Source organism: Haemorhous mexicanus, chromosome 2, assembly GCF_027477595.1.
Source record: "Haemorhous mexicanus isolate bHaeMex1 chromosome 2, bHaeMex1.pri, whole genome shotgun sequence".
NCBI classification, from domain to species: domain Eukaryota; kingdom Metazoa; phylum Chordata; class Aves; order Passeriformes; family Fringillidae; genus Haemorhous; species Haemorhous mexicanus.
In genome coordinates, this window is record NC_082342.1 from 81143845 (window position 1) to 81169006 (window position 25162).

The 25162-nt window shown below is 43.2% G+C and overlaps 1 protein-coding gene across 1 annotated transcript; it reads right to left on the bottom strand.

Annotated features, from left to right (window-relative positions):
• Window positions 1–717: 717 nt before the first annotated feature.
• Window positions 718–19874, bottom strand: DCT (dopachrome tautomerase). Its single transcript, XM_059839217.1, has 8 exons — window positions 19362–19874; window positions 11094–11393; window positions 9600–9700; window positions 8323–8489; window positions 6497–6676; window positions 6256–6391; window positions 4545–4746; window positions 718–2002 (listed from the first exon to the last, which is right to left on the bottom strand). Exons 1-8 carry the CDS (start codon window positions 19660–19662, stop codon window positions 1821–1823), a joined length of 1569 nt encoding a protein of 522 aa, XP_059695200.1. The 5' UTR covers window positions 19663–19874; the 3' UTR covers window positions 718–1820.
• Window positions 19875–25162: the final 5288 nt, after the last annotated feature.

A 25162-nucleotide genomic window follows, 5' to 3' on the forward strand; every position in this document is an offset into this window, starting at 1 on the left:
ATGGTGAAACACTGTCACAGGTTGCCCTGTGACATTTCCCAGAGAGGTGGTGGATGCCCCATCCCTGCTAACATTCATGGTCGGGTTAAATAGGACTCTGAGCAACCTAATCTAAAGATGTTCCTGCTCACTGTAGAGGAGCTGGACTAGATGATCTGGACCCAAAGTGTTCTGTGATTCTATATGAACACCCTTGTAGTGCTGGAAAACAGCTGACAGCTCCCTGAAAAAGGCACAGGGAGATCTCAGACCGAGCTACCTTCTGACACACATCAGGGTAACTAATGCAACTCATGTGTAAGCTAGATCTCTGGAGACCTCGTCTGTTGTCTTCAGCATCAGATAACACCAGTCCCTAAATAACAAAACCCCCAAAAGGCAGCCTGAGTTGGGAACCAAGGTAATGAGCTGTGCTGCTGTACAAAAAGTGCTTCAACCCTTGACATCTTGGACATAATCCAGGAACAAGTGCACTGGGATCCCCCCAAAGGCACCACAAAACAGCAGAAATGGCAGCAGGCTGCTGTCCACCTGATGGAGCAAAGGCTATCTGAATGTGTGGTGAGCAAATCACAGCTTTGTTTGACCCAAAAAATCTGCATTTTAGAGATTAGTTTTGTGAGTTACACATATTCAAAGCTAAGTATATGTGAAAACCATCTTCTTTTTTGTCCACATAGGTAGTATTTAGCAGGCCTAAAAGAACACCAGAAAATGTTACTAAGTGAATTTTTTTATTCAAGGCTAAAGAAGCAGAGGTTTTAAAAGACTCAAGACCCCACAATACACAAAGCCTGAATACTCCATTAATGTAATATATCAAGCACCAAAGCTGACAGGATCTGTTCAAGATGTCATATACTATATAAAATGACATGTTCCAAGATAACACTGGAGAACCACACAAATGGGCTTCAAATCTCTCTCTAAATAAAGAAATATATAGGGAATGTATAAAGGAATGTTTAGGATGTGGTCTAGCACCTGCCATATCCAAACCTGATTCCCCATCTGCACACCTGAGTAATGCAAGGTATCTTAGTCTTGTTACCTTGAGTCCTGCATCCTAGGCTTTGGAAATTTGGAAGTTTATGTCTCGATTCATAGAACAGTGAATCAGAGACAAAAAAGTTAAGTCCCACTTTCAACTTCTATTCAAAGTCCCTAACACAGAGGTAAAATACAAGTGTTTATCTAGGTGTCAGGGAACTCCTGATCTTAAATTGTAGGAGTCGGAATTTTGGAGTTTACCCATTGCTGTCATCAACTTTATTGGAAAAAATGTACAGAATTTTATCATGTTTCTGAAAGAGTCTCTAACCAGAGAGTTCCTATTGTATTTTGTCAAACTACATGAAACACTTTGAATCTTAAATCAATCTATGTTATTCAGAATATTTATTGATAACTGTAAAATAATGTATTATTCAAATATACATGTAGAATTAATAACTTCCAGCACATTTTAATGCTCCTAAATTAAATCAAGGACACATTAAGGTGAAAAATTATCTTGGCTATTCAAGTTGGTTTTCTCCTATTTGGATTCTCAGCTGTCTTGATCTAAATCTCTAGAGGATGATTTACAACTGTCACGCACTCCAGATAACATTTAGTAATGAGAAAAAATCTAGCCTGACTTGGGCCTTTCTCATATGTACCCAGAGACTTCACTTATTACAATTCACAAGATAAGGGAAAAACCTGAATGAGAACAATTTAGTCAGCTGCCAAAGGAGTGTGTGATAAAGTCTCAGCTAAGATACCAGTAAGGCAACCAAGGTCGCTTCCTACAAGAGCAAGCAAAGAAAGTGAGGGCATTAGGCCTCTCCCATGTACTTCTTGGGGCTGAAGCTCACATTCATCAGGGGTTCAAAACCTCTTCTGTGCCTTCGGTGCTGGAAAAGCACAAGCAGCAGAACAAGCACGGCCAGAGCTATAAGTGCTCCTCCAATCGTGGATCCAACCATGACAGCCCACGCTTGGGTTTCGTCAAGGGAACCTGGAAGTATGAAACGACTGAAGTGAGGACAGCTCATAATTCAATTTTGCAAATTACACAGAAGACATAATAATTCCTACATGCTGATAATTACTTGTGCAGCTTAGTGACCTACTGGCCACAGGCAAAATTCAAAGCACCCCCCATAACTGAGACACATACCAGAGCTGGAGATGCTTCCTGCCAAGGAAGTCTACAGCTGAATTTAAACTTCAACAATTTGTACAAATTTAAGTGTAGGGAACGGAAAAGATTAACACTGACAAGACAAAAAAGACCATTCTTTCTTCTAATTTGGCCAAAATTATGAATGATCTGAGCAATTCTTTCTATAGTGACATTTCAAGACAGCTGTTTCCAAGCTATTTTGGTCAACAGAAAACCCTCAAATTTTCCTAAAGGCCACAAAGCAGCCTACTGTCAAACTTTTAACTGAAAACACACTCAGAGTGCTTCTGCTGACCAGCTCCAGATCGCATCTGCTGATTTCGAACCACTTCTGAAGAACCATTATCTTCAAAGATAATATTGCTTATTCCTATAATAACATTGCTCCACTTGACTAAATGTTTGTATTTTCATCTGTGCTTTCAGAAGTTAAAATTGCCTGCCCTCCTTTTCTGGAGAATGCTACATACACTAAGATGGTAATAATCACGTTTGACGAACAATCACAAAAAACAAACAAAAAAACCCACCTCTGGAGAGGACTGCACCTATTTAAAAGGTATCTAGATATACGGGTTAGAGGAGACAGATGGCTAAGGGAGATGTCCCACTGGCTATAAAAACATCTAAAAGTCTTGTGCCCCAGTCTGCGCTCTACAAAAAGGTTGAGTGCAATCATTCCAATAATTAGTAAAGTCTCAAAATGGATTGCTTACTGCTTTATCACCTTTTAAATAAGAACCAGCAATGTATTAATATTTGTATATTTCCAATGTGATTACCTGAAGTACAATTAGCAAGTTATTCTTTTGGCTGAAAGAGAAGGGTTTGAATGTAAAAGCTGTGTTGTCTGAGCATAGGCCATTCAGACATGGATAGACAGACTCCTTCACATAGAGCTAAAAATTTTTTTAGGTGTGAGTCAGAAGCAACAGAGTCACAAGCTACTCATGTTCCTCTCTGGGTGACTCATGGCAAAGGGGCATCCACATTTGCAAAGCAGGAGAGTAATACAAAGGGAGGAAAACTTAAACTCCGTGAGAGGGGAAGTTAAAATTTTCAGGGAAAATTCTGGGGATGCCCCTGAGAAAAGCACTGCAGAAGCAGCTAGCATGCCTCCACAAATCAGGCATGAATGCAGCCTGAGGGCAAGGGTTTCAATCTTTTGCAGTCTATAGACCTTGAAACAGTCTCCACAGATTAAAAACAGAGATGGATGGTAAGCATTTGGAAGAAATTCCTGCCCACACAGGTTAGATAAGCACCTTATGCCCTCAAAGTAATACTGAAATGGAGGAAGAAATTACTCAGATTTAATCTTTGGAAAAGCAGCTGAAGCATGATTTTCAGGCAGATCTTACTCTTCTGCCTTTTACAAATATTTTAATATCTTGTTGCAAGATTTGGATTTTCTGCGTAAATACTTTGCTTTTTTGCTATTTTGTCTTTGTCTCATTTGTGTCAAGCGTAATTTCAAATGAATGGACAAACACTAAGGAAGATCCCAGCTATGGACATGGAAAATCTTTAAAATTGGAGGTTTACAAGAAAGAACACCCAGGTACATCTCTCCAGGTACCCAAATATTAACGTTGGGAAATGAGCAGGTGACTAGACCTGTGTGTTTTGTGAAAGGTTCTGTCCTACGGTGACGTTAGGATGCTTGTATCCCCATTTGTGTGTTCTGTTTATGCTGGATATTATGTCCCGTGCCTTCAAGACTGGCTCTGAAGAGCAAATGTTTTGTTTTGTTATCAGACCCTCCCCCACAGCTGGCAGGACACAGAGACAGGGCAGTACATAGTGCTGCTTTTGCTCTTTGCCTGGCTTTTCGCTTTGCTCTTGCTTCTGCTTTGCTCCTGCTTTGCTCTTGCTCTCTGCTCCTGCTCTTTAGTTAGTTTAGCTACGCAGTCCGAATTTTTCCCTGGACTGTTTTTTCCTGTCCCTTTTTGGAACCACTTGAACCTGCTCCAAACTGGGACCTGGGAAACACTGAGAGTTTGCGCCCTGTGGCTGCAGCATCTACCCCAGCTCTGGAGGGACTGATAACAGAGTGACCACCCCAGGAGAGACTTTCTGAATTTGTCATCTTTTTCAGAACGGTGAAAGAGTGGTGTCACCCGGTATTGTTCATTTTGTGTGCTGGGGGGTGCTGTGCCTGTTAAATAAACAGGTTCTTTCCACTTCTCTCCGAGGAATTCTTCCTGAACCGGTTGTGGGGAGGAGCCGTGTGGGTTTGTTTTCTGGAGGGGCCCCCTTTGGAGGTTTTCTCCCAAATTTGCTCTAAACCAGGACAGGTTCCTTATTTTAAATATGCCTGCGGCAAATGTGAGCTGCCTCATCACTTGGTCAGGAGCAGCATCCTGGGACATACCTGGCAGGTCGATGGCGTAGGTGTAGCCGAGCTGCTCTGCCGTTTGGAAGAGCTCATCGTTGGTCACCGGAGGGAAAAAAGGGACCATGTTATACAGCCGGTTGTGCCCGATGGGGGCCAGCTCCTCGGGCCAAGCGTTGTCAGGGGGCTTGAAGCGCTTCATCCACTCATCAAAGATGGCATCAGTAAAGGAGTGAAGAACCTGCAAAACCAGGCATGGGCACACGCATTTATTAAGCTCTTTTGGAAGTCAACCACCTTTAAAACACGCAACAAACACACGAGGTGGCTGGAGCTCTTAAAAGAGAGAGAAGAGGGTAATCTAGTTTAGATGGGATTTACAGAATGGAAAATTAGGAAAGTTCATGAGACGACTAAACTGTTCTTCTGCATGGGACATTTTGCTTTATACACCCTTGTTGCTGCTGTTCCCAATAAGATCTTTCTCCAGACAGTTTAACACCAGCTGACATCAAATGGGCAGGTGAATCATCACAGGTGAGGAGCCACTGAGCTCATTCAGGTGAATGTGCCCTTCAAAATTATTTTAATCTTTCTCTTTTAATCTTTCAAGAAATATGGAAAGTTGCAGGAAATTTTACTCCATCATGCTCATTTTAGAGCATGTGCCACCATCTCCACAGCTCCAGGTGCCCATGACTTTCATCAGGTGAGTTTATAGACCTAAAATTAAATAATGCAGGAAAGTTGTTTCAGGCAACTATTACAAATGCCTGAAACTGATTTCTGATGTACTCATGTTGTTTAATTACAACCCTGGAAAGAAGTTGGAAAATATCCTATAGAAAAACTATAGAAAATAATCTTTTGTACAAAATTACAGCATAGTGAAATGAATTTCACTGTGTAAGAAAAAAACTAATGCAGGAATTAAAGAATTATTAAGGAAACAATCTGAAGAACCACTATAAAAATATGTGGATTAATTTCTCAAAAAAAAAAAGGTTGAAAACTTAAAGGTAAGAAAGAAATGTATCTACATAATATATAATATATATAGAATATATAATATTCTATATCAGAATATATAATATTCTACATAATATATAAAGAATTTTTATATGTAATGTAAACACTGTGGTTTAATCTAACAAAGAGGAGAATAAATTTGCATTAATTTACTGGGGGAGAAAGATGTATAAGCAGAGTTAACTACTGGCATTTGCACAATGGTGTTTGTGCTGCTCATGGCAGCGCAGCACTATTTCAATGCACCACTGAAATCATATTCTTTCTATTTCCCAAGATACCCTGACATTAGATGGACTTCCTTTTAGCTTGTAAAATTTAAAACAAAGAAACATACCACTCAATCTACTGCTTTAAAATAACTATCCCCACTTTCACCCTACCTTGTTGCTGTAAAATAAGGTTTTGTTGTTGTGCAACATAAGCCATCAGATTTAGATATACCACCTAATGAAATTATTCAAGGCAGCATGACTTGGAATAGTAGCTCTTCTCCCTAGAATCTTGTTTTATATTTTACAAATTACCCTGAGATCTTGTTACTTTTTATTCAACATTTACGCAGGTGTGGCAGCATTCAATGAAAGATAAAGGATTCCTTCTTTCCTATTTAAAGAACTATTTCTTAGGGAATTCACTTTACTCGTTCTGCAAATCTCTGGTGAGAAAGGTGCCTTTGAGCCTCAGCCCTTGCCAATCACACTGGGGGTAAAAGACATACCACGAAGATGGGATCATTGGCAGCTGCATGAGGGAGAGCGCTGGTCCCATTCAGGAAAGAGTGGACTAAATTATGAAGGCTCAGCATCGGCGAGTCAAGGGCTCCATCTGGTTTATCAAAGCCCTCCAGCGCATTCCTGCGGGTGGGTAAAAGCACCATCAAGTAACCACATTTTGCTGACAAATGTGCTCATAAAGAAAACCAGTGACCCAGCCAGCTCTAGAGGAGCCGAAGGACAAACCTGAAGCTGAAACTGGAATTGCGGAAAAAGGGGGGTCTGTCGAACTCCTGCAGGGAAAGGCACCTCCTGACATCTTCCACGGTGGGTAGCTGCTGGCTGGAGGCGCGGGACGGCCTCCGCCGCAGCGGCCCTTCATCAGTGCCATTGCACAGCGTGACCAGGCGGTTGTAGTCATCCAAACTGAGCGTGGAACAGGGAGAAGCACAAGGCAGGAGAAAGTGAGCACTTGTTTGTTGGCTTTTTCTCATGCAGTACAAAAAGGCCAAGGCTATACGTGTGAGAGAGCAGAGGTTTGGGATTGACACCTCCTGGGGCAGCTCAGTTCATCTCCCACAGCCTGGGACATGAATTTATAGCAGGACTGTCACCATTGCAGGCTTCCTGTGGCCCTGCATCCTCCATGGACCATCAGTCATTTAGACCAATATCTACCAGGATTGTTGTCCACAGAGAGAGGATACTTTAGAAAAAGCATTAGAAAAGCTTTAGGAAAAGCAAGCACAACTCCCATTGGGCCTTCTCCTCACCCAAGAGCTTTGGAAGAAGTTTTTGTCAGGCAATGTAAAACAGAGTTTTCAGTTTTGAATTGACAAACTTTCACTCCTGATTATGGACTATTTTTTTAACTCAGCAAAAAGGGAAAAATGAAGGGAAACGTGAGCTGAGAAAATGCAAGAAATTACAGAAGACAGGTTTTCACTTGTCATCTCTCATCCTCTTTAGAAGAAAAGCAAGAGCAATGCATTGCATCCTCTCTTTTCAGGGCCTTTGAGAACAATCTGCTGATGCAGGGGTTACCCAGTAACTAATGGGGAGTAAATCCTTTATACCAGGAAGAGAAAGAGGGAAGAAGAAAAACAATATAACACAGGTGAAACAAAAAAATCAGGTCTATTCAGTGTGAAGTGAAACAGCATTTTCAGAAACTTTTGAAGTAAACAAAAGCTCTTCTCAGTTTAACCTTGGTGAAACAAAAGTTTAGTCACTTCAAGTTCTCAAGGAAAAATCCAAAGCCCTATTTATCTTTGAGGAAAAAGTAGGGGAAAGACTTAAAGCCAGCTGGTGCCTAAAGCTGGAATTTCAAATATCTCTTTAGGTATCCAGAAAAAGAGACTACTTTGAAAAACCCTGAGCTTTTGGTACCTCTGTCTGACTAACTGCACGCTGCCCCTGAGCTGAGAGAAGAATGATGTATGGGTATTGTAACCAACAGCATTTTATGTCACAGCACCCTGATCCTGCATCTGAATCTCCTGTCAAAGCCCTGCTCTCACACTAGTCAGCCCATTCCCACAGGGAGCTGGCAGCAAGCTCCTGGCTGGCTCTGGGCTGTTTTTCATGTGAAATCTCAGATATTTCAAAGTCAATCCTCAAACTGCATTAAATATATCAGGGTTAAAGTCTCATCCGAAACAAGGTAGCAGACTTTCCAGCCTATCTCTAGCTTCCTGTATGCCAAAAGAATTTTCTTTTTCTGCTGCTGAGATCAATTGGGTGTATGTTATAGAGAACCAACACACAGGCGTTTCTTTTTCAGAAATATACTTGCCAGTTGGGAAACTCTTCAGACTTTGGCAGCCATAAATTGGCTAAATCAACTAAAATCCTGGACTTGAAGAGTCACCTTTAAAAAATACACTTCCACAATATGAGAAAGCTTACACAGAACCATCTACACATAAACTGATGGCAATTTCCAGTTTTAAAGAAGACAGTATTGGCTCCTTTCCCGCCACTCACTCAAACTGAGAGAGCAGCCCATGCTGTCGATGCAAATGACAGCAAGGTTTTGTCCGCATGTGAGCTTGCCCTGGGTACCCTCCTACCTGTTACAAACTACTTGCCACCGGGAGAACCTGGAGCTCTGGTTGATCAGGCCCGGGTCGTCGGGCCGCGATGCCCCGAAGAGCTGGTCCGTGCAGATGTCACACTCGCTCCCGCCCGTGGCAAAGTTCCAGTAGGGCAGCGCAAAGGACTCGTTGCCCAGCAGGCGCTGCAATGGACAGAAATGCATTAGTTGGGAATCAGCTCCAAAGGAAAGAGAAAGGGACTCCTTCAAGCTCTTTGACTGGACATTTGAATATTCACTGAATATTCAGCTTCTTATTCTGCATTTCGGCTACCTGCATTTCACAGTGCCGCTCCCACTCCTTCCAAAAGATTGTGGCATTAAATCAGTCTAAGCAAAGACATTGTCAATAGTTTCCCTACTGTGAGACTGCACTTCTTTTGGCCATGTTAGGCTTTCTGCCAACTCAGAGACCAGGCAGGAGAGCAGGAGCAGAGATGAATTGAGCCTTAAGCAAGTAAGAGGCTTTGAGTGATATAAGTGGGTAATGGGTAAAATTGTGCATGTGGTTGGCTTTCGTTCCAGAAAACTGGCCCTGGGGAGGAATCTGAACTTGTGTTAATAGGGGAGTACAGTGCATTTGATTGTGCTTGCTTGCCAGATACAATTTCACACAAGCAAGATCCTGCAGCTATTTTGATAAGCAACCATTTTCATTAGAGATCTGTAAGGCTGAAATACAGCAACATTGCCAATACAGAAGTCATGCAAATGGAAATGAGTCTATGCTTCTGCAACTGACTCTCGGGCATGTTAACATATATTTGTTTAAAAGGCATATTGCTAAATATTTGTATGTATTAGATGTATAATATGTCATATTTAAAGGGAGTAATATTCAGAGCTGGTTTCATAGGAACAGCGTCTTCAACATCAGCCAACAATATCTGTTACCAAGTTTCACATGAAGGTATTGCTTCAATTTTATTAATGAATGCCATTACTTCACATCTTCTATCCTCTGTTGTGGAGATGAAGGGGAAAAAATCTCAATTATACCACATCACTGCTCATGGTGAGAAACCATTCAGTCCTCAGCACTCAGAAAGCAGTAATTTCACTTAAAACAAAACAAAAAAGATCAGTGAGCAAATACTCCTGGGAGTGAAATAAGGGTAAGCTATCTCCTAGGATAGTTTCTCACTCCTGGGTGAGAAACTATCCTAGGAGGTAGCTTACCCTTGGCTGGCTCAACAAAATGGCAGAGCAAAAGGGAGAAGCTGTGCAGGGAAAAGGAAAGGCTGTTCAACTAACCTGCAGTTCCCTCTCCAGCCACAGCAAGTGGTACCTATGCCAAGTAACAAAGGCAGGTCCTTGGTGGGAGAAATCAATACCTTTGAAGGGGCGGCCAGGACCTACAAAGGGAAGATAAAACAAGCATTTTGGCATCAAACGAGGCTGGAGAGAAAGACAGCACTTCCTTTTATTGCCAGGAGTGGAGTTAAATAAGAACCTTCAGCTCTGCATCTTTGAAAAGAGTGAACACTTCAGAAGCTACATCACTTACTTGGGACAAGTGAAACAAACTCCTCTGTGGATATTTGCTTCAACGCTTGTCAATACTTCACATTCCCTAAAAATATGGATATTGTGAAGATTTCTTCTTACTTTAGTGGATTTTGATTTTTAAAAGCCATTTTCCTTTCTAAAACCCTATCTCCTTGCTAATATGTGCATTACCTCATTCTCTTGCTCAACTGCAAGACTTACACCATGTAAGACCTACACCATGTATCTATCAAGAGAACCTCAGCATTTTCCATGCCAATAGTAATCCAGAATCCTTTGCCAAATTTCTTCAAATTGTGCTTGTTATTTCTTGCAGAGTGCTTTTGCTGGGTGAGAGGTGAGAGGCTTCAAACCACACGTGGATTTGTTTATCACTGCAGAAACCTTCAACCCATATATGCATTCATATGCACCATTGCAGCAGCGCTAGAAGTTTCCCCTTTTCCTTTCCACATGACTGTCCTGCCCCCCAAAAAACCTTTGCTCTCTAGGCCAGAGGCTGCTTCTTTCAGCCCTGCAAAATGGAGCTGTGTCAGAGAGGCAAACTGAATGATACCCTCTGCAGAGCAGCAGTCCCCCTCCAGCAAGGAGATAGATATGGACTGTTCAGCTTGCACACGGGACTGCCAGGGAGAAAAGCCATACTGGTTGGTGCACCTCCTACAAATAGATTTTGTCAAATGTGGCTGGTATAGGTACTCCTGTCTAGAAAAGCAGTGAGGCCTAGAAATCTGAATTTGGGAGAAAGCATGGGGTTAGATACCCAAACCTAAAAGATGACCATAGTTAATCAGGCAAATTGCATCCTTGGTGACTTGGTGACTTGCTGAAAGCCACAGAAAGCAGTAGCACTCTGGTCCCAAATATGTCTGCATGGCCTGTGGCTTCACCACTGCAGACCCCCTTTCCTACCTTGTCCTATGGACAGGGAACATCTTTTTGAAGTCAGTCACTGCATGGCCACACTTCAGTTCGCTCAAGTGAAGACGGTGCATTGCTCCCTGTCAGACTGAAGATGCACCAGGAGTGCAACTGGTGTGCTCCAGCTGCCAGGGGGTGTGGGGACCAGACCTTAGCAGGTCCAAAGGACATCTCCCTTGAGTACTGATGGCCACCAGCTTCTCACCACCAACTGTTTCACTCCACAGCTCTGTGCCTACTACTGGGACCCTTGTTCAGCAGTGGTATTTTCACCCTTTCCTTTACCTGCAGAGCCCATTGGAAAAGAAAAGCACTCACCCAAGAGAGTGTCTCTGACTGAGTAGTAATGAAGCCAAACAAAGTAGTTATAGATACTGCAGTTGGCAACCTGCGGCTCATCTCCACTTGGACCAAGCAGACTTCTCCAGTGCTGAGTTGCAATGACATAGTCTGGGTGAATGGTTGTCTTGGCACGGTCTAGAGCATCAAAGAACTGCTCTCTCTCCTCTGCTGTCAGGGTGTGGATGTCCTTCCTAACAACTGCTGGCTTCCTCCTGCTGCATTCGGGGCCGGTCCAGCCAAACTTGCATTCACCACAGTTGTACCCACCAAAGTTTCCTGGATCAAGAGGGAGCAATCAGTCATGACATTATGAAACAGGGAAAACTAACAGTGCAATGTAGAAGAATGAAGAATTAGTGCTCTTCTTCCCCAGAGATGCCAGTTCCTGGAAAGGACAGCAGCTGAGCAGACTTGCAGCCTTGCCAATTGACTAACCAGAAGGACGACTGGCTAGATTCCCAGAGCCACATCAGGGCCAAGAGTCACAGGCAGCCAGTTTGGGAAGTGCTGGGTACTGGGCTTGACGCCCTGAGGTGCTCAGAGCTCTGCAAAGCCCTCGGGCACGTGAGGACTCTCACTGAACAGAGAGCTGAGCAATTGAGGTTAAGCCGGCGATGAAGTGCTTTGCTCGACTGGCTCTCAAGTACTCATCTCCTTCCAGGATCAAACCCAAAACAGGGTCATTTCACATGGATCCTTAAGCACAGAAAAAAATCCCTAAACAAAACAGTTCTCTTAAGAACAAAACTTATGTGGAATTAGTGCCTCTTAACAGTGTATCTGGGGCCCAACACAAACCAGGACAAGCACCAGGGTTGCTGCTGGTCATGCTTTAAGCATTATTATATAGTGCTGCAATAACAGCCTGAGAAACACTGCAGTACTGTCATTCCCTGCTGGCATCACTCCTAAGGAAAGTAATCAGGTCTGCTCTAGGATATTAGCTCAGGCTCTCTGAAGAGATGGGAGAGCCCAGGAAAGCAGAGCTTGCTCTAAGTGTGGCCTGCTGCATGCTGTGGCAGACAGCTGGCAGCAGCAGAAAGACCCTGCTGGATCTTGCTCCCCCATTTCTGGGGCAGCCAGGGAACAACCAGCCATTCCTGCAGTACACACCTGCCCCCTGCCCGTGTGCTGGCAGGCTGCAGCAGTGCGGGACATGGGGCAATGCTGCCAGGGGCAGGGGGGAGCAGATGGCAACAGGGTGCCTCTGGGATCTCCACACTCCTCTCAAAAATCTGCACTGACTCCTTAACCTGTTCTCAACCTCCCCTCCAACTCCCCACACACTCATTCCATAACAACCATGACAACTTTTCCAAAATCCCACAGAATCTCACTGCTCACCACACATACTAGTAATGGACTAACATGGGATGAGGAAGTGTCTTAGGAAATATTCCCAGATGGGCAGATGTCCCCAGGCTGTAGGCTTGAGCCCATGACCAGAACAACAATTAACATTAAAGCAAGATTTCAGATTGCTGGGGGCTACAGGGCTTATTACCAAATTCAAGGTTGCAAGGGCTGTTACCAGCACGGTTCTAAAGCTTATGTCTAACTTTTAGGGTAAGAGCTGCTGAAATGTAAACATCTGTAGCAGACTCCTCAGAAACCTGCCAATAATATATGGGGGCTCTTACTTTGGACCAAAGGTAGGTTGGTTATGGTTGCTTCAGAGCCCCTGAGATCTCTAAGTTTACATGTTGTCATGAAGCTGAGGATCAGTGCTCACTTTAGGGACCACAAGCATGTAGGCTTCAATGAGGTTTTGGATCATGCACATCCCAATGGCATCCCATGGGGACAATTTCCAGATATCTGGCTTACATTTTGTCATGAAGCGAGCAGAAGCAGCTGGGTTCAGCTGCCATATTCCAGCTATGAGGGAAGGCACCCAAATCCAGGTGTCTGTACGGGCTAAAGAGGATGAAGACATACACCAGAAAAAGCAAGTAGGTTATAGTTATATGAAACAAAGCAGATTGTGTGGATTGTATGGATATGAGGGGGGTGAGAAACATGGAAGATTTCTTTGATCACAGTATCGTCAGGGTCCCCTCAGAACAGTACAATGACTGCTATCAATTCAGGGTACTCCACTATCTGTGCCTTGTTCATTCTTCATGACCCAGCCTAGCTATTAGGGCCCATCACATACTCCAGCCTGAACTGACCAGATGGCAAATATCAAGAATATCTTGCAACATCTTGCAAGATATACATGGCCTAATCTTGAGTAATTAGGCCATGTATACTGCTCAAGTTTCAGTCATGGACCATGAACTTCTGGAAAGCACCTGTTGGCCCCTCACACTCAGGTACAATTCAATCTTTAAGAGAAGGAGGAAAAAGCAGGAATTAACCATGAAAAGATCTGCCAACAACCTCTTTTGAGACTGGCAGTTTTCCTCCAGTCATTTAAGGGATCCCTCCCCTCACAATGCTGGATAAGCAACACATTGAAATAGAGCACTAACAGAACCAGAGGCAGTGCAGAACCAGGTTTGTGCTATCTGGGGTGGTACCAGAACAAGACACTCTCAGTCACTTGTTGAGGCTCTGATGGTGCCTATTCCTCTCTCAGGAAGGACCCTTTGAATCTGCAGGTCTTGATGCTTGAAATAATTTTATCAGACAATATCTGTATTTTAGGAACACTCTCCTCAGCCTGTGACAAGAAATTTGCAAAAGCCTGAAATGATGAGTTATCTTCATGGGAAGAAAGCTTTTTCCAACTGTATCTGGAGCCAAGTGGACCGATGACTTGTCACCTGTTTCCCTTGGGCAGGTGCTAATTATATCCAATTGATGCTCTGCAGGATTTTCTCCCTTAACCACCCTACCTGTGAAGGAATCCAAGGGCTCTATTCTTTCCATCACTTCCCCAGTCACTTTTCTATGGGGCATGAGCTTTTACTAAGTGAGGAGGACTGCAGTGGAGACTTGCAAACAGGAGACGATTTGCAGGCAAAGTGGTATTTCACACTGCAATATTTCTGCCAAATGTGTCAAACATTTTTGTCACATCCTCAGGTCTATTTGGCAATGTTCCTTTGTCAGAAACACACAAAACCACAAAACTTCATTATATCAAATCTTGCTTTTTGTCATTTTCTTTCAACATGCTCCATGCATCACAGGACTGCCGCTACACAGCAGCTGAAATGGAAAGAAAATGATGGAGGTCTGTGGGATTTACCATAATTCAAAGAGAAATTACTGTAGTAATCAGACCCAGCTTTTTTATGACCCACCGAAACCACTTTTTCAACATTTGTTTCTAAAGAACCCTACCAGGCCACTGATCTGGAAATTATGCATTACTGTTTCCAGAAAGTTCATTTACTGCCATGTGCACTTCCCACATGACAGCATTGTGAAATGCTGGTCTCTTACAACTTCCCTGTCTGCTATGCTAGTGATGGTGGACTTCAATGGTACAGCTCTACCAGAGCAGGAAAAATAATCTCCTGATAGAAGGATATAGTGCACAGTAGATTTTTTGAGTAAGGCAGTGAGACCCTTTCAAGATCCTTTTGCACACAGGAACTCCAGGAACATGCAAGGATTCACGCCTTGGCATTTTTTCACCTTCAGTGATTAACACATAGGAGCTCAGTGCACAACCCTCCTGAGGCTCTGCCAGGGACAACAGAGATTATTATCATCTCTTGTGGTTTCCAGAGAATATAGCCTGGGAGGTCATTCTGGTACACAGGAAGGAGATCATATCACTGTTGGATGCTTGTTCCACTGTTTCCAGGAATGTCCACTGTACGGCTGCTGGTCAAAATATCATCTGTGTATTTTCCATTAACCCTTATGTCTGGAGATGGGATCACATGCCTGGGAGCTGCCTTCTTCTCTACCCAATCTCAGCAACACTTCAAGTGCTCTTTCTCAGTCAAGCTGGGTGAATCTAACTCTGTAGGTACTATGGCCATGATACTTCTCCCAGTGGGTCAATCCATGGGCATGGCACTAACAAAAATACACTCCTTATGACCTGAGACTGGCTGTGTGCTCACCCACATCACTGCTGTATGCTAACACCAGTCATCACACACCACCGTAGCTACTTCTCAAGCCTGGGCGTTGCCTGAGCTCATGGATTTTCCACCTCTTAATGGTTGTAACATGTGAGCGGCCTTCAGTCACCAAGCATAACGCAAATTAATAACTCCATCAACTTAGTGTATTTTTTTTTCAGTAAAAATGCACCCACTCAACACTTACCATCTTCTGCCTTGTTTTAGTGCGCCACGATGACACCCAGGCAGCTGCCATGCCTCTTCCTTCTAAAGAGACCAGTTTTAATGCCCATCACTTATGGGATGGGGAGAAAGGACTCCCTTACAGACTTCTTTAGCTATTCCATTATAACAGGAGTTACATCAGATTTGAAACACCTGCATACTGCAATTTCTCAAGGCTGGGATCAGGACTACTAACATGTAGGACAAATGGTTTGCTCTTCTCTCTTTTCTAGCTCCTCATTTGGGCACCCTCACAGGCTGTAGGATGTGGAAGATCTGTACCCACACTGGATTTAATTGCATCATCAAGGTATGGCTATAATTTAGTATTACCCCACAGACACATTACCCTACAAAAAATAAATTAAATGTATTTTATAACCACTTCAAAAGCCCAATTTTTACCTCATGGGGTAGACATCATATCAGCTACATGACTTAACTGATAATTTGATTACAGCTAAAGAATGGATGTTAAATCATCTGTCTCCAGCTTGAATGTATTACACAGGAATTCAAAAGGATTTAAATTTTTTTTTCTCAAAAATCTTCTGTTAAAAAATAGAGTAATGTTCAGCACAAGCCCATATGTAAACCTTAGAAAATGGAAGCAGAAAAAAGAATTATAATTATGTTTGATTCCTCAGTGAACACAAACTACGTCATTGTTTAATCACTGTCACAATCTGTACTAGCCACCACATGACTGACTGCAGTGGTTTTTCACAATAGTCTTCTGTATTGAGTTTTTAAAATGTTATACCAGATCTGTCTCCCAGCAGTACAATGTTATCGTTTAGAACTCAAAATAGAATTTAATTCACAAGTCTTCTAAGATAGTTTTCTTCTAAACTAAATTTAACTACCTCACTGAAACACTGCTTTGTTGTGTAAACAGCTACAAGTCCCAATATTCCAGGTTGGACTCACATATCCATCACTTGGTCTAATTCAACACGTACACCTTCTTGAAAACAAATGAGCACCTTCCCCTTCACACGTACTGCACACTGTCAGGATCTGTCAGGTAGTTTCACTTCAAGAATTTATATAAATTGAATAATATGAGCGGCACCCAAACCAATTGTAGAACACATTCAGTGCATTCAAAACTGAAATTAGTCAAGAACTAAAAACTCTACCTTCCAACTACATTCATGCCATAACCCCACATTTTTTTTACCGAGGTGATATTTTGCTGCAACCAACACGTTGAGTGAAACGTTCAGCATCCTGACAACAAACCTGCAATTGCTTAATGGCCTGTGGCACAAAAAGTGGGAAGCAAAGCTGGAGCTTTCTTTTGTTCTAATCCTATTCTATTTATCCTCAGTTAAAGAAAAACTCATGCATATTATCTGCTAAAGCCTAAAAATGGGGGGAAAATAAAATCTGATCCCATTATAACCACACATCCATATCTGTGTTTGGGATTTTCTTTTTTCTTTTTGGTTTGTTAGGCTGTCTGGGAGGAAAGAGGGTCCATAAAAATTCGGTACCCAGACCTGGATAGATATGATTTTAAGGTATTTTTCCTCTTTGAACGGCCTCAACAAATGGAAAAATTTTCTGTTTCTTTTCTCCTTTGATACTAAGTTTTTAGCAAAAAGCAAAATTTATTATGAAAACTCCAGAATCCCACCATTGGATAATCTCAGCCCCTGTTCCTCACCATTCCTCCAGTTTCCTTACCATATAGCCATCAGCTATGTGACACATTCAGTTGGCACTGTCTAGCCAAATAATCAGCTAGATGGTTGTTGGATTTCCCCTAGCTTATCATTCTAAACTATAAAGATGAAACACAACAGATCATATTGTTAAAGTGCTAGAAAGAGCCTTGGTAGGGTTGGAGTCTGTACAATCCAGGAACTATTCCAAACAGGCGGTTTGCAGCTTGGAAAATGAGACACCGTAATAGCAGAGATGTGTGCTGTTCCATGTCCCTTTGAATGGGCACATTTAATTTCTGTTACTCCATGTTACCTGGCATTATGTTACACAGGTAGCACAGCTCTGGATGCCTAATAAATACCACACGTCACACCACTTACAGCTGGTGTGCAGACAACCAGCCACTGTATTAAGCCAAGTGGAAGAAAACCACATAAAACCCCTAATAGACAAGGAGACATGATCTCCAGCATTGTAAAAGCACCAGATCTAAATCAAACCCCACACAGCTGTGAACTTCTTAGCATTCTCCCAGAAATGGTTCTGCATACAGCATCAAGCAGAGCACAGCCCAGGAAAACTTTCTGAAAATCATGCTTAAGGATACGTTTCACTTGCTGTTTTATCACTGGTATATATAGATTTTTAAAAAACTGCAAGGAGAAAGCAGAATCCAAGGGATTTAAAGAGCCAAGGGGAGCAGAAGAAGAAGCAGCTCAGAAGAAGCAAAGCTGAAGGAAAGGACACTACATTCTGCTCACGTAATTTTGGATCCAGTCCTGCAAATATCAAATACCAGTGCTTATCTCTAACTGGACAAGCAAATTATTGTCTGCCTATGCAGAGCATGTCTGTCTCCCCTGCTCTTCAATTTTCTTCCAGGTTTTGATGCTCTTTGATACTCTAATGACTTTAACTATGTAAATATTGGTGCATGTCCATGTGCTCCAGTGTTCTTGTGACCCAGGATCTTTGTCTGTATGTGACACCTGACTTAAGTTTTGGAGGTATATAAGAACATTTAAGAAAAAAAAAATATGCATCCAATTTCTTATTTTTGCAAACCATCTTGAAAAGTCCTTTCACACAAGCGTTTGAAATCCAGTCAAAGAAAGAGATAAAAATGATGTATACTATTAAGTCTATTGTTATTATTTTGAGGAGTTTTGGTAACAGCACGTATCCATTTAAGTCATCTGCCACTACCTCTCCGTTTCCAGCTGATGGAAAATTTAACCTCTTTGGCTGAAACTCTCTGCAGTGCTGCCTTCCCAGATTGAAAAACTGGGCTTTCTTGGTAGTGTGAGCTGAGGTATACAATTTAGACAAAACAGCTCCTTCTAAGAATCCGGCTGATACAAAGCAGTTTATTCTTCTCATGTTAGAAAACTCGAACAAATTGACGTTTTCAAAGAGAAATCCCAGGTTTTATTTGAAATGTGCCTAGAAAGAGACTTCAGTGCCTATGATGTGCCTTTTGCCCTACTAGTGGTGCCAGCTCCTGCCAGCTCTGGACAGAAGTCTGGGCTGAGGCAGCAGTTCCTGCTCATTTTAACCCCCACTTCAGCCAGGGCTGTTGCTGAGAAAGGGTCCTGTCACCTTATTCTGCCCTGAGCTCACCTTCCTGCTCACTGCCTGCTGCCAGCACTAGGGAAGTGGTCTCATTAGAATCTTATCCCTTTGGCCAGGTTAGCCTTCAAGCACACCTCCTCCCCAATCCATTTCACCCCCAGAGTTCAAACTCAGGAGCCCATGTAAAGTCACAGTGAGAAGTAGCAGCTGGAGACGAGGAAGAAACGGATGAGATGGCCTCTTTGGTGGTTGTACAGACACATTTTGGATCAGTGTAAGATGTAAACTTAGTTAACAAACCTGGGAAATTCCCTGGCCTGACATGGGGAGACTTTCAATGCACAGGGCTATGTCATGCTGCAAAGTACTCATCCATGAGGAATGAATCTTCAAACAACAGACCCTAATCCAGGTTCAGTGCATCATGAGTAGCAGTGACAGAGGTTTGAAAGCAGCACTGAAGGATCCAAAACCCTGTGGAGAAATGGGATTGCTGGCTACAGGGACAACTCCATGGGCAAAGAGGAAAACACAAAAGTTCACATGAGAGAAAACACTTCTTTGACCCTGATGTATTAGGGTCAAAGATATTAACAGTATCATGAATGTGGAAGGACTCTTCGGATAATAGTAATATTTGAAGCCTTCTTGATGCCTTATACCACCAGGAATGTCTCTGGCCTTTGGAGCAAGGCTAGTAGACCCCTCCATCCCCATCCCCTCCCCCCAGCACCCATCTCACCTGTGCAGTGACAGCTGTGGTTGAAGAACTTGAGGGGCCACCGTTCACGGTCATCCACATTTTGGAGAGTGTAGGGGCCACTCCAGGGCTGAGTGTCTGCCTGCACCCCCTCACACCGTCCCCTGCCCTGCAGGGACCCGCAGATATTGCCTGGCTCTGTCCCCAAGGCCGGGCAGCAGCGTTTCAGGCGAAGGGCTTCCACCGTCATGCAGGCACGGGGAAACTGTGCCTGTGCCTGTGGGGGACAGCAGCAGCTCAGGTAGCCCAGCCCAGCCCAGAAAAGCCACCTCAGGGCTCCCATTACTGCTGAGGGCAGTCTGTGCCTCCCTGCTGGACCTGACTGCAAAGAGCAGGGAGATGGGCACTGAGGGACAACCTGGCCTCACCACTGCTCCATGCCCCAGCCAACCAGGATAATAACTCTTGCTGCTGAGGATGCTGGTGCCGGGTGTTTGTTTAATCCCAGCCTCTAATTGCCTCAAATGCAGCTCAAAAGACGGGTGCTTTGACTCTGTGGTGCCTGCCCAGCAGCCACGGCTTTGAGCAGGGTTTATATAGAGGTCGGGAGAAGCCCTCATTAGAGGGATTAGCACGGCACAAATCCTCGTGTTTTGCACATGACATCAAGGGCAGAAAAGATGCCAGTGTGAAAGCAAGGTTCTGGCAGCTTGTCAGGAGAGTGAATGCCTCAGATTTATTTCTCCAAGTCTTTTATGAGCTTTGAGAAATTGATGGTCTTGTTTTAGCTGAGGTGGCTGGAGAAACACATTTATTCTTTTAATCAAAACCCTGTAAACAGATGATAAATAAAAGAGGAAACCTCTTCTCTTTTAGTTCATTCAGTGCAAGATAATACTTTCCATTAAAGCAGTAGCAGTGGAAAACTAACTGGAAGCAAAGAGGATAGAGATGCACCATTAACAAAATTAATAAATGTGGTAAATTTGTGGTAAATTTGGGGAGGAGATTCCACCTGCCGACTGCTGAACTTCAGTGCTCGCGCTAAAAACATCTGAGTGGCAAGTGGGGAAGGGTTTCCTTCCTAATAGCCTTTTTGCATGCAAAATTAATTATTTAATTGTTTTAAAGAGTGAATGGTCCTTATTTGCTCTGTAATCCTTTCCCCATCATTACACCAGAGGTTGTCGTAGAGGTGGTCTGGCTGTTAGACTTTCAGAACTGTCACAGCTGAGCATTTATTACCCACCTGGCAGAAGCCAGTCTCTGAGATCAATACACACACCAGACATGCACTTAAGTGGTTCTGTTCAGTACACCAACAAAAATATCCTTAAAAAGCTCCTAGTATGCAGCAGTTCTTGCCCTCATGCAACTCCTACAGCAATAAAATTAATAAACAAAAATAAAGTAGTGATAAGTGATTCTGTGAGTCTGAAGCAATAGCTATTTGTTCAGGTCCACCATACTAAATAAAAACTGGCAACTCCCCCTGATTCACTGAAAGCTTTCACTACCTTCCCCCTCCACCTTTCCCAGCTCTGTTGTTTAGCCAATTTTATAAGCATATATAATAAAAAAAGCCACGGTTGTTGTGTCCATGGCATTCAATACTTCCATGGATGTTCAACCATTCTGCCACAGGAAGTTTCTGATCAATGCAGCAAATTATTGCCATCATGTAAAGAGTTCATCCACACCATGGACACTGTCATCAGCACTTTTAGGTTCTCAGATCTTTATATCAAAAAACTTATTGTTTGACAGACAAACTGAAATATGATTCTACCTCGTTTATGGAGGCATAAAGCATATTAGCAATACCATGTATTCTGAAATGGGTTTCAACTCACCTCACTTTGGATTCAATTTACCTGGAACTGGCTTTTGTCCGCTGCTCTTGACACAATGTGTGAAAAAGACAGAAAGAGTGAATAGGTGCTGAAAAAATATGTTGAAGAAGCTCAGGAGTTATAAATGGAAGAACTGGCTCAAAAACCCTCTGAAAAACACTCCTCCCAATTCCACTCAGCACCCAAATGCATCTCTCTGCTGTGTGAAGGATCTGTCTTTGAATCTATGACAGACAATGTCTTGTACCAAAGTTACCCACATAATATCTGAAAGCAATGAAGTGAACGCTCACTTATCAGCATCATCAAAACAAACTCAAAATACACAGATAGCATTCAGCTAACCAAACAAACCCCTGAACTGGTGGTGGGTCTATATGCTAAATATGTGTCCAAGCAGACATTTTAATCAAAGCTGGCTCAATTCAGACACTGATAGGAAGGTTTCTACAGCTATTTCATACTCTATATGAGACAGAAAGAGTAAGCACTGAGAAAGGTGAGGTACTGAGGCAGGCAAGATGCGGTCAGACAAGAAAATAAGTTTCTAATGCAATACATGAGGAAGGAGAAATCTGCTGTTTTCAGAGAAGTTGCAGTGTGCTAAAGACACAGTAGGTAGAGGGTGACATGGAAATTACTTAGTGTGCAGTGAAAATAAAACTGTGAGTAGAAGAGTGGCACATGTGTAGATTTTATTATGATTACTTCCCTCCATCACAACCACATAATTGTACAATTCTACACAGGGAGCACACTACAGCATGCAGTCCTGGCATAGATGCAGCAGTTGTCTCTTGCCCTCAGTAACGCATTAGCATCTTGGGAGTGCCTTCCCTGGCTGAGGGGGAACACCCAGACAAACAGAAGGAGGATGCACAGATCCCACATCCTGGCGTCACTGCGTCGCCAGCCATGGTGGTTTTCTGCTGCTGCATGACACGCCATGAGGAACACACTGAACAAAATTACAAAAAGACAGTTGTATTTTTATTAATCACTGGAAAACAGCAGGCACTGTCCATTCTTTAGTGTATCACTACTGAGAAGTTCCTCTGTTTTTCCCACGCAATCACACTTAAATAAAGGAGCTGTTGTTGGGGCTGCACAGAATCAGCACTATACCAGTTTACAAACTAGTATCCTGAATGACTTTCTATTTACTACAGAGCTTCACTATGTCTTGAAAAATGGGTCGTGCTCTGTGTTGATACTACTGCCCCGGACCATCAAAGGACTTTTCAGGCAGCAAATCTGAGCGTATGAGCCATGCCAATTATCCAAACTGTGATTGCACTGCTTTATCCACAAGCACTGGGCTTGCGTGGCACAGTTTGGCAGATGGGGAGCTACAGGAGTGGTTTCTGTGAGAAGCTTCTAGAAACTTCCCCATGTCCAAGAGAGCAAAAGCCAGCTGGCCCCAAAACAGACCCACCACTGGCCAAGGCCGAGCCCATCAGCAAAGGTGGCAGCACTTTGGGGATAGCATATTTAAAAGGGGGAAAGAAATTACTGCATAATCTCAACTGCAGACAGAGAGAGGAGAGAAAATGTGTGAGAGGGACAGCCCTGCAGACACCAAGGTCAGAGAAGAAGGAGGGGAAGGAGGTGCTGCAGGTACAAGAGCAGAGATTCCCCTGCAGCCCATGGTGAGGCAGCCAGGACCCTGCAGCCCATGGAGGTCTAAGGGGGAGCAGCAGCCTGGGGAGAATGCACACCAGAGCAGGTGGATGCCTGAAGGAGGCTGTGATCCTTTGGGAAGCAGGCTCCTGGCAGGACCTGTGCAGAGAGGAGCCTGTGCTGTAGCAGGGCTGCTGGCAGGACCTGTGACCCTGCAGGGACCCACACTGGAGCACTCTGTTCCTGCCTGACTGAACCTGTGGGAAGGACTCCTACTGGAGAAATTCCTGGAGGACTGTCTCCTGTGGGAGCACCCCAGGCAGAAGCAGGGGTAGACCATGAGGAGTCCTCCCACTGAGGAGGAAGGAACAGAAGAGACATGATAGACAACCACAGCTCCCTTTCACTGTCTCCCTGCACTGCTGGTGGGGAGAAGGTAGAGAAATTAGAGTGATGTTAAGCCCAGGAAGGGGGAGATATGAGGGGAAGTTGTTTTCAAGATTTTATTTAATTTCTCATTGCCCCAGTCTGATTTGACTGGTGAAAAATTATACTAATTTCCCTGAGTCTGTTGTGCCCATGAGAGTAATTGCTGAATGATGTCTCCCTGCCCTTATCTCAACCCACAAGCCTTTCTCTATCCAGCTGAGGAGGGCAGTGACAGAGTGGCTTTGGAGGTTGTCTGGAATCCAGCGAGGGTCAACCCAACACACCACACATCTGAGCTACTGGATAAGGCTGCCACAGCTGAACTCGTGTTCACTTTTTAATTACATTATTTGGGATTTACTCTGAAAGTACAGGAAAACAGTACTTCAGCTACCTTGTAGTTTGGATTCATGCATAGGGTGACCCCTCACAGAAAACTTCTCAGCCTGTCATCAGAGGCTGGCAAAGAAGTACATCCATGTGCCAACACATTTTTGGGACAAATACATGCACATATTTTTGTGGCAAGAGAGGGACTAAAGAAAAAGAGTACTCAAAGGTACAGGCAAAGAAATCACTAAACACAATTCATACAAGTAATACAGAATTCCTGAGTAGTAAGTAGGCAGCAAGTTCACTTTTGTTTCCTCAATGACACTATTGTTTCTCAGGCTCCTTCTACTGTACTCAAGCACAGATTAGTATCAAGCCAGAAAAGTATTAGGCCTTTGGAATTTTGGAAAGAATTTTGGTCAAAATAAAACATTCTACGTATAAACTGGCATGGAAACCAGTATATCAACAGAAGAATTAATAAATTACACAATAATTCATAATTACTCCAGAGATAACAAGAAGAAAGATCATTTTATAAGGAAACCTGTAGCAGAGGTTTTCAGACACCTGATCATGTTCTAGGTTTCCCCAATCTCCTAGCAAATTGATGTCTTTGGGACATCTCAACAAAAGCTACTGCCCTGTCACCACCTTACCCTTTGTCTCCCTGTCCGGTATGTGGGAGAATGAGGCCAAAGTCTGGGAATGTCAGAGCAGCTCTGAAGATCTCATGATCCTGCCATTGCACAGAAACCCTCTTCATATGAACAGACTCATCATCTCCTGAATTCTCATATTTAAGTTATTTATCCAGTCCTTTCCTAATGCATGGATTATTTTTCTGAAAACCAATATATGCGGTTTATATGGAACACCATGTTCATGTATTAGAAGAGAAGAGCAACTCAGAGAAGAACAATATGCATGAGTGGTCTACATTTAGACAGAGGAATTCCCCCCAGATTCTTCATGGATTCCTCACCTGGCCTTGTGCCTCTCAGAAGTCTGGAGCTGACTGCAGTGGGAATTCCTCATTACTTAAAGAAACACACAGTTCCAGAGCTCTGAATTTGCTGGCATTTAGCTTCTCCCCTCCCCAAGGACACATGCTGGCTGAAGCATGTACTCTGCACAACTTGCATAGGAAAGTCCTACACTCATACACTGCTTTGGTAGAGCACATGCCTGTGTCAACTCTGCCAGATCTTTCCACAGCCTTTAATAAACATTGTTTGCAGATACATTTTCACACTTTTAAGTCAGGTGCTGCCTTACAGTGGTTTTATTCATTTCTGTCTGAGATGATGATTGAGCACAATTCCATTTCTTTTGTAAGATTTTTCTTTCATCCTACTCCCTCATTCAAGATGTCTGAGAAACTTCTTAAGTGATCATGACTGAGTATCATCATTTGGTTTATGAGACTCAGCCCTCTGTCACTTTCTAGCCTAACAAGCACACTTTTTCCAGTGCCCATATTATGTAGGAACATGGATATAAGCTTAAGCCATTTATAATTTAGACAAAAACAATGCTGACTGGCAGATCAAACTGCTGCTGTGGTGACCACCTACCCCAAGACAGTTTTATCTTCAGAATTATTTC